The sequence below is a fragment of the Zophobas morio genome, unplaced genomic scaffold (genome assembly GCF_036711695.1).
Source record: "Zophobas morio isolate AGI-343-1 ecotype UQ-CSIRO unplaced genomic scaffold, CSIRO_AGI_Zmor_V1 ptg000026l, whole genome shotgun sequence".
NCBI classification, from domain to species: domain Eukaryota; kingdom Metazoa; phylum Arthropoda; class Insecta; order Coleoptera; family Tenebrionidae; genus Zophobas; species Zophobas morio.
Window position 1 is genome coordinate 13127304 of NW_026972131.1, and position 10763 is coordinate 13138066.

The following is a 10763-nucleotide window of genomic DNA, read 5'->3' on the forward strand; positions in this document are numbered from 1 at the left end:
TCATAGAACGTCACACCAAAAATTTTTTAAAATTTTTTTTTCTGAAAAGTACTTTTAAAAACAAAAATTTTGAAAAAAAAAAACGTTCCGATAAAATGAAACCGTTCAATTAATATTCATCAGACACGTTTTTCGTCGACTTTTCAATTATTGACCAGCGGCTATCAAAGTATAAATTACCCAACTACGACAAATGGGAAACCCCTAGACATAATGATAACCTGGAACAAATAATCCATAATTAGGAAAATCTCGGATTATACACACAGCGCTATCATTAACTTATTACAGTGAGGATAAAAACCTGGGTGACCACTTCGACCACACCAGACTGAAAATGCCGCTTAAAATAAGATCTCTCACATTTCTAGCCCTACTAATTTTAATTTCTTTCGCAAAAAGTGAAAACCACGTATTTAAAAAAATATCCAAATTCGTCGATTCGTTTCCAATGCCCCCAAAAATCACCACCTACATTTGTTCAAGCAAGTTCTCCACCAAACCCCGACCCGCTTTAACTAAATTCCATTCTAGAGCAACAAAATCTCCTCTGGAAAAACCTGAGTAAGTATCACAACTACTTAACGAAAGTCCGTCAAACTGTACCCACAAATCAACTCTTTATAATTGACTTACGTTGTGAAAACTCGATGGATATTCTAAAACAGGTTCTTTATCTAAATACTATCAACGTTTGCATTATATGTAAATTACGCAGGCTGAAAAACTCGAAATGTTTAAATCGCCAGCCAAGTGGTTGATATACGGAGATGCGAATCAGCTTCTGGGTCTCCACTTCGGACTCGACAGTCAAGTTTTCGTAATGAATCCAGAATCGGAACGCACAATCGCAATTTATAAATATTCATCGACACAAACCGACTTTGTACAAGATTACGTGGAAAATTATGCCGACTTTTCTATTGTTAAACGAACGAATCTTATGGGAAATGTCGTAACTACGTCGTACGTTATTACGAATGAGGATTCGCTGAAACATTTAGTGGACTACAGGTTTAAAAATCGCACTAGGTTTCAATTAATTATGTGGTATTTTTAGAAATAGACACATGGACGCCTTAAGCAAACTTAACTACATTCTTGCTAATATCCTAATGGACTACTTGAACGCTACAAGAAAATTTATAGTGCGAAAGTCGTGGGGGTACAAAAATGTAACCACGGGAGTGTTTTCTGGAATGGCGGGGGATTTGCATACCGGTTTAGCCGATCTGGCAGGTTCAAACTCGTCATTTTTTTAATTTTTTGGTTTACAGTTTTTTTTTTTAAGGTACACCGCTATTCATCACACCTGAACGGATGGAATTCATTGATTATATAGCAGCAACGACTCCAGCTTTCATGAAATTTATTTTCAGAGCACCTCCTCTATCGTACGTCACGAATGTCTTCACTCTCCCTTTTGACTCCGCCGTTTGGCACTACTCCTTCGTAATGGTTGCAATAGTGGTAGTTTTCATCTACGTCATCGTCGCTTGGGAGTGGAGGGAGATAAAATTTCGCAATACCATAGTAGACCATCCAACTCCCCCTCTCCGCCCCAATTTTTTTGACGTACTTATGTTGGAAATTGGGGCTATTACGCAACAAGGGAGCGACGTGGAGCCCCAAAGCAACGCAGGAAGAATCATCACGATCTTCACTTTAGCCACTCTTATGTTTCTTTACACTTCGTATTCTGCAAACATAGTGGCGTTGCTGCAATCCACGACTAACAGTATTCAAACTTTGGAGGATTTATTACACTCGAGGATAAAATTAGGAGTCGAGGACATAATTTACGGACACTACTATTTTGAAGTGTGTAGAGAAATAACAATTTCGATATATGTGTCGTTTTTTTTTATTGTAGAATGCGAAAGAGCCCGTAAGGAAGGCCATCTACGAGCAAAAAGTGGCCCCCAAAGGCCAGAAACCCAACTTCATGACAGCCGAACAAGGAATACGGAAGGTGCAAGAGGGGTTTTTTGCCTTCCACGTGGAGCTCCACACGGGCTACAACCTCATCAGCAACATTTTTCAAGAAGGGGAAAAGTGTGGCCTTAAAGAAATCGATTACGAGAATTTTTTCGAACCTTACATTGGAATTAAGAAAAGGTCGCCCTACAAGGAAATCATGAAGATCGGGTAAGTATTAAAACTCACGCCAATCGTTGTTAAAACGCGAATTTGAAGGTCTGAAAGTGTCTCCTTGCGTTAATGTGTTACATATGCATTAGATTTTTTTTTCATGAACCTCGAAACCGCTAGCATCCATCAACGCAAAGTTTGAAATATTTATATCAGCTTATTTGTTAGTCATGAGGTGTTCTAGGAACATCGGAAATATCGAGTTTGTTGGAACTGATATTTTTAAGGTAAAAAATGTAATGGCAATTTAATGAATCCATTCATACATGATGAAACAAATTTAATTTTTGTACTGGTCGATCTATCGTCGATTTTTTTTTTTTTAATAACTAACCAGTAACAATTATAAACGGTTTTGTCACATCTTTTTCGTCACTATTGTTCTCTTAACGTTTTAATAAAAATTATTGAGTAGAATATTGTAAATGTAACAAGAATAAAAATATTTGCATTTGTTGCATTTGCGGTCTAATATTGAATATATTAATATTAATAGCACAATCATTGTTTAATTCTGTGTTTTTAAATTAGTAATAATTATTTACGTTACATAAATAAGAGAATTTTGCACATTTCGGGTAGATTTATAAATTTAACTGGTTACTATGGAAGTTTCCAATTTAATATCTTTAAATTTTACAAGTTTTTACAAGATTAATAAAGGCAAAATCAGTTTTATCTTAACAAATACTAAGCCCGCCCACCCGCCCCCTATTTTCCCAGAGGATATATGATTTGCCGAAATAAGTCTTATCTTAGCAAGTACTAGTCCCACCCACCCACCCTTTACTTTCTTAGAGGATATGTCATCTGCCAAAATCAGTCTTATCTTACCAAAGTACTAGCCCCGCCCACCCGCCCCCTATCTTCTCAAAGAATACATTATTTGAATAAATCAGACTTATGTTAGCAATTACTAGCCCCGCCCACCCACCCCTTATTTTCTCAGAAGGTAGTACGTGCTAAGATAAGTCTTATTTTGGCAGATGACATATCCCCGGAGAAAACAGGGGCGGGTGGGCGGGGCTAGCACTTGCTCAGATAAGACTGACTTTGGCAAACGTTTCATCTCACATTTTCTGTTTTCATTTATTTAAGCTTTTATTACCTGTTTTTTCATCTATTTTAAGGTACTTTATGATGTTTTTAAGCAAACAGGTTAATTTTGACCTTGATGTTTTATTGCTTTTTTATAAAATAAAAAGGTCAATTTTTATGGTGAAGTTTTTTTTAATGCATTTTTTAACATTTCACACCATTTTTAAAGTTATTACTTCCCGAGTGTAAGCGAATGAAGTATTGTAATCGAGTCCATCGACCGACTCTCCACTTTTACGTTTTTTCGTGTCTGTCTGTCCGTCTGTCTGTCTGTCTGTCTGTCTGTCCGTCTGTCCAGATTTTTATTAAACAAATAAGATACTGCTGCACATGTGGTTTATGAACCCCTGTTGAATTTTTCTCCAAGACATCCAGATTTTTGGAGAAAAAAATCAAAATTACAAATACATTAATTTTTTAAGTAAAAACTCATCATATTTTGCACATTTCGGGTAAATTTAGAAATTTAATTGGCTACTATGGAAATTTGCAACTTAAGATCTTTAAATTTCACAAGTTTTTAAAAGATTAATAGAGGCAAAATTAGTTTAATCTTAACAAATACTAGCCCCGCCCACCCGCCCCCTATTTCCCAGAGGATATATGATTTGCCGAAATAAGTCTTATCTTAGCAAGTACTAGCCCCACCCACCCACCCTTTACTTTCTTAGAGGATATGTCATCTGCCAAAATCAATCTTATCTTACCAAAATACTAGCCCCGCCCACCCGCCCCCTATTTTCTCAGAGAATATATCATTTGAATAAATCAGACTTATGTTATCAAGTACTAGCCACGCTTACCCACCAGTTACTTTCTCAGAAGGTAGTACTTGCTAAGATAAGTCTTATTTTGGCAGATGCCATATCCCCGGAAAAAACAGGGGTGGGTGGGCGGGGCTTGCACTTGCTCAGATAAGACTGACTTTGGCAAACGTTTCATCCCACATTTTCTTTTTTCATTTATTTAAGCTTTTATTACCTATTTTTTCATCTATTTTAAGGTACTTTATGATGTTTTTAAGCAAACAGGCTAATTTTGACCTTGAAGTTTTTATTGCTTTTTTATAAAATAAAAAGGTCAATTTTTATGGTGAAGTTTTTTTTTAATGCATTTTTTAACATTTCACACCATTTTTAAGGTTATTACTTGTGTCTGTCTGTCCGTCTGTCTGTCTGTCTGTCTGTCTGTCTGTTCGTCTGTCCAGATTTTTATTAAACAAATAAGATACTGCTGCACATGTGGTTTATGAACCCCTGTTGAATTTTTATTAGACATCCAGATTTTTGGAGAAAAAATCAATATTACAAATACATTAATTTTTTAAATAAAAACTCATCATATTTTGCACATTTCGGGTAAATTTAGAAATTTAATTGGCTACTATGGAAATTTGCAATTTAACATCTTCAAATTTCACAAGTTTTACAAGATAAATAGAGGCAAAATCAGTTTTATCTTAACAAATACTAGGCCCGCCCACCCGCCCCCTATTTTCCCAGAGGATGTGTCATTTGCCGAAATAAGTTTTATCTTAGCAGGTACTAGCCCCGCCCACCCACCCTTTATTTTCTTAGAGGGTATGTCATTTGCCAAAATCAATCTTATTTTATCAAAGTCCTAGCCCCGCCCACACGCCCCCTATTTTCTCAGAGGGTATGTCATTTGATGAAATAAGACTTATGTTGGCAAGTATTCGCCCCGCGCACCCGCCCCCTATTTTTACAGAGGATATGTCATTTGATAAAATAAGACTAATGTTATCAAGTACTAGCTCCGCTCACCCACCCTTTATTTTCTCAGAAGGTAGTACTTGCTAAGATTAGTCTTATTTTGGCAGATGACATATCCCCTGAGAAAACAGGGGCGGGTGGGCGGGGCTAGCACTTGCTCAGATAAGACTGACTTTGGCAAACGTTTCATCTCACATTTTCTGTTTTCATTTATTTAAGCTTTTATTACCTATTTTTTCATCTATTTTAAGGCACTTTATGATGTTTTTAAGCAAACAGACTAATTTTGACTTTGAAGTTTTCATTGCTTTTTTATAAAATTAAAAGGTCAATTTTTATTATGAAGTTTTTTTTTTAATGCATTTTTTAACATTTCACACCATTTATAAGGTTATTATTTGTGTCTGTCTGTTCGTCTGTCCAGATTTTTATTAAACAAATAAGATACTGCTGCACATGTGGTTAATGAACCCCTGTTGAATTTTTCTCCAAGACATCCAGATTTTTGGAGAAAAAATCAAAATTACAAATACTTAAATTTTTCAAATACTTAAATTTTTTAAGTAAAAACTCATCATATTTTGCACATTTCGGGTAAATTTAGAAATTTAACTGGTTACTATGGAACTTTGCAATTTAACATCTTTAAGTTTCACAAGTTTTTACAACATTAATAGAGGCAAAATCAGTTTTATCTTAACAAATACTAGGCCCGCCCATCCGCCCCCTATTTTCCCAGAGGATATGTCATTTGCCGAAATAAGTCTTATCTTAGCAAGTACTAGCCCCGCCCACCCACCCTTTACTTTCTTAGAGGATATGTCATCTGCCAAAATCAGTCTTATCTTACCAAAATACTAGCCCCGCCCACCCGCCCCCTATCTTCTCAAAGAATACATTATTTGAATAAATCAGACTTATGATAGCAATTACTAGCCCCGCCCACACACCCCTTATTTTCTCAGAAGGTAGTACTTGCTAAGATAAGTCTTATTTTGGCAGATGCCATATCCCCGGAGAAAACAGGGGCGGGTGGGCGGGGCTAGCACTTGCTCAGATAAGACTGACTTTGGCAAACGTTTCATCCCACATTTTCTTTTTTCATTATTTTATTTAAGCTTTTATTACGTCTTTTTTCATCTATTTTAAGGTATGTTATGATGTTTTTAAGATAATAGGCCAATTTTGACATTGAAATTTTTATTGATTTGTTATAAAATAAAAAAAGTTCATTTTTATGGTGAAGTTTTTTTTTAATGCATTTTTTGAACATTTCACACCATTTTTAAGGTTATTACTTCCCGAGTGTAAGTGAAGAAAGTATTGTAATCGAGTCCATGGACCGACTCTCTACTTTTACGTTTTCTCGTGTCTGTCTGTCCGTCTGTCTGTCTGTCTGTCCGTCTGTCCGGATTTTTATTAAACAAATAAGATTCTGCTGCACATGTGGTTTATGAACCCCTGCTGAATTTTTCTCCAAGACATCCAGATTTTTGGAGAAAAAAAATCAAAATTACAAACACATTAATTTTTGTAAGTAAAAACTCATCATATTTTGCACATTTCGGGTAAATTTAGAAATTTAACTGGTTACTATAGAAATTTGCAATTTAACATCTTTAAATTTCACAAGTTTTTACAAGATAAATAGAGGCAAAATCAGTTTTATCTTAACAAATACTAGGCCCGCCCACCCGCCCACTATTTTCTCAGAGGACTTGTCATCTGCCAAAATCGGTCTTATCTGAGCAAGTACTAGCCCCGCCCACCCGCCCCCTATTTTCTCAGGGGATATATCATTTGATAAAATAAGACTTATGTTAGCAAGTACTAGCCCCGCCCACCCACCCGTTATTTTCTCAGAAGGTAGTACTTGCTAAGATAAGTCTTATTTTGGCAGATGCCATATCTCCTGAGAAAACAGGGGCGGGTGGGCGGGGCTAGCACTTGCTCAGATAAAACTGATTTTGGCAAACGTTTCATCCCACATTTGCTTTTTTCATTATTTTATTTAAGCTTTTTTCATCTATTTTAAGCTACTTTATCATGTTGTTAAGCAAATAGGCCAATTTTGATGTTGAAATTTTTATTGCTCTTTTATAAAATAGAAAAAGTCAATCTTTATGGTGACATTTTTTTTTAACATTTCACCCCATTTTTAAAGTTGTTACTTCCCGAACGTAAGCGAAGAAAGTATTGTAATCGACTCCGTCGACCGATTCTCTACTTTTACGTTTTCTCGTGTCTGTCTGTCTGTCTGTCTGTCCGGATTTTTATTAGACAGATAATCTCCGATACTCAAAAACATGTCTTGCATGATAATTTCTTGTAGGATTTTAAGCTCCACCCTCTTGGCTCACTATGAATAAAGAAAGTCATTACAATAGAGATAGGGTGGGTGGGTGGGGCTTATATTTTGCCTTTTTTTCTCAACATCCGTAGTTTTCTTTTCACAACAAGAAACTAAACGTGTTTAAAACAGGAAATATGGATGTTGTAATTACGCTCCGCCCCTCAGTCTGGCAACGAATGGAAAATTCATCATGATTGGAGATCCAGACGGATGGGTGGCGCTTAGCTTTCGTTTTTTACATATAGATTTCTCCCAGCAACACCATTACTGAAGAACATGTTTCACAGAGTAATTCTTGTAGAAAAATACGGATTTTGCAATTAAGCTCCGCCCCACTTGACTAACAACCAACAAAGAAAAAGTGTCACAACTGGGATAGGGCGGGTGGGTGGGGCTTATGTTTTTAATTTTTTTTTTTTAATATATATTGTTTTTTTTCCATAACAAGAAACTAAAAACATGTTCAAAATGGTAAATTTTATCCCATTCACTTCTCTACAAATTTACCCTTTTAAACATGTTTTCAGTTTCTTGTGAAAAGAAACGTACGTACATATATCAAGAAAAAAGAGGCAAAATACAAACCCCGCCCACCCGGCCTCGTTTCAATCGTGCTAACGTTTTTATTCGTTGTGAATCGAAGGGCGGAGTTTATTGCAAAATGCTTATTTCTCTATAAGAAACTACTACGTGCAACATGTTTTTAAATAAGATATTGTTGAAAGGAAACTATATCTGTTAAGGAAAAATAATCCCCACCCACCCGCCCCAATCTCAATTGTAACGAATTTTTCCTACGTTGTCAGACCGAGGGGCGGAGCTTAATTGTAAAATCGATGTTTCCCGACAAAAATTTACTATTTTATACGGTTTTAATATTTTGTCGTGAAAAGATTATTACGTATATCCAGAAAAAAAGGCAAAATTGCTGATGTTACTCGTTGTGAAAATTGAAACTCTAAAGAATTGTTATATTTCATATTGTAAATTGTGGAAAAATTGGTGAAAATTTTCCACAAAATCAAAACGAAACAGATTTTTTACACTAGACATTCAGATTTTGGGAAAAAAATCAAAACATAGACATCCAAACTTTAAAAAAGTGAAAAATCTAACATTTAAAAATCCGAAAAATTGAAAACTGAAGTACAAAAAAACCGAAAAATCGAAATATCTAAAATTAAAAAAAAAGAAAAACTGAAATGTCGAAAGATTGAAGAATCGAGAAATCAAAAAATCGAAAAATTGAACTATTAGGAGTATTTGGAATCTTTGGAAGCTTTGGAATCCTATCTCAGTTGTGATGATGTTTTTTATTCGCCGTGAACCAAGGGGGCGGAACTTAACTGCAAAATACTTATTTCTTTACAAGAAATTAAGAACATGTTTTTGAGAATCGTGTTGTTCAAAGAATACTATGAGATTTTTTTTTACTTGATACATATAGTTTTCTCTGACCAACACCACCACTAAAGAACATGTTTCACTTGGTAATTCTTGTAAAAAAATACAGATTTTGCAATTAAGCTCCGCCCTCTTGGCTCACGACGAATAAAAAAGTCATCACAATTGAGACCGGGTGGGTGGGCGGGGCTTATATTTTGCCCCTGTTTTTCTTAATATACACAGTTTTCTTTTCACAACAAGAAACTCAAAACATTAAATTTTTGTAGGGAAATTGAATTTTGCAATTATGCTCCGCCCTTAGGTCTGCCAACTAATGAAAACTTCATTACTATTTAGATCAGGGCAGGTATGGGTGGGGCTTAATCTTTGGCTTTTATTTTTCTTAATATTCATAGCATTCTTTGAATAATACGATCCTCAAAAACCCATCCCTGAAGAACATGTTTCACATGGTCATTATTTTAGAAAAATACGGATTTTGCAATTAAACTCCGCCCCCCTTGACTAACGACGAATAAAGAAAGAGCGTTACAATTGAGATCGGGTGGGTGGGTGGGGCTTATGTTTTGCATTGGTTTTTTTCCTTAATATATATTGTTTTTTTTTTTTTCATAACAAGAAACTGAAAACATGTTTAAAATGATAAATTTTATTCCATACACTTTTCTACAAATTTAGCCTTTTAAACATGTTTTCAGTTTCTTGTCATGAAAAGAAAAGTACGCACACATATTAAGAAAAAAAGGCGAAATACAAACCCCAGCTGTTTTTAAATAACACGTTGTTGAAAGAAAACTATATATGTTTAGGAAAAGTAATCCCCACCCACCCGCACCAATCTCAATTGTAACGAATTTTTCATACGTTGTCAGACCGAGGGGCGGAGCCTAATTGTAAAATCGATGTTTCCGGTCAAAAATTTACCATTTTAAACGATTTAAATATATTGTCGTGAAAAGATGATTGCGTATATCCAGAAAAAAAGGCAAAATTGTTAATTTTACTCGTTTTGAGTATTGAAATTGAAAAAAAAAAATTATATTTCATATCGAAAATTGTGGAAAAATTGGTGAAAATGAAACAAATTTGTTATACTAGACATCCAGATTTTCGGAATAAATTCAAAATTATATGACAATATTCTGCAATTTAATCAAAATTTATATATATATATATATATATATACTTTTTTTTATTAATAATTTAGCTTCTCAGGGACACTAATGAGTAATTTTTAATAACACCTCAACCTGCTCGCTGCACTCACATTCTTATATGGGTTTTGCGATTATGCTCCGCCCCTCGGTCTGGCAACGAATGAAACATTAATCACAACTGAGATCGGGGACGGTATAGGTGGGACATAATCTTTAGTTGTCTTTTTTACTAAACACATCTAGTTTTTTTTTAACACAATTACTTTAAAACTTGTTTTACATGGTAATTCCTTGAGAGAAATCAGGTTTACCAATTAAGCTCCTCGCGGTTCATGGCGCATAGAAAAATTAATAACAATTGAGACCGGGTGGGTGGGCGGGGCTTATATTTTGCTTCTGTTTTTCTTAATATACGTAGTCTTGTTTTCATAAGAAGAAACTTAAAATATGTAGCTAAGTTCTAAATTGAACCGCTGCACAAAATTTTATCTACGTCAAAGTGTTTAAAAAATCCATTTAAATAAGTGATAAAATTAAATTTAAATAGGTATAATTTACTTAATCGTGTGTTTTGAAAATTCTAAAAATTATTAAAATATGACTTTCTACGTAAGCACTTTATGTAACAAGATTTTTCGGAATAAATTTGATTTCAATTATTTTTTTTCACTCATGAATAAAACATCCGTTAACCGCAATTTACCAATTTAAATATGTTAATGCAGTTAGAAGATAACAATATTCCCAATAAATAATAAAAGAAAGACTAATAACTAACATAACGTGTCTCATTAGTCATTACCATAATGATAAACCATTTAACAGCTATAAAATTATGAATTATTTATTACCTCAAACCCGGTG

At 34.6% G+C, this 10763-nt stretch overlaps 1 protein-coding gene across 1 annotated transcript; it reads left to right on the plus strand.

Moving 5' to 3' along the window:
* The first annotated feature begins 451 nt into the window (after window positions 1-451).
* On the plus strand, window positions 452-2152 carry LOC135136073 (glutamate receptor-like). The gene is made up of 6 exons (XM_064065200.1): window positions 452-485; window positions 535-668; window positions 719-1014; window positions 1061-1239; window positions 1292-1821; window positions 1874-2152. The coding sequence occupies exons 1-6, from the start codon at window positions 452-454 to the stop codon at window positions 2150-2152; spliced, it is 1452 nt and encodes a 483-aa protein (XP_063921270.1).
* The last annotated feature ends 8611 nt before the right edge of the window (window positions 2153-10763 follow it).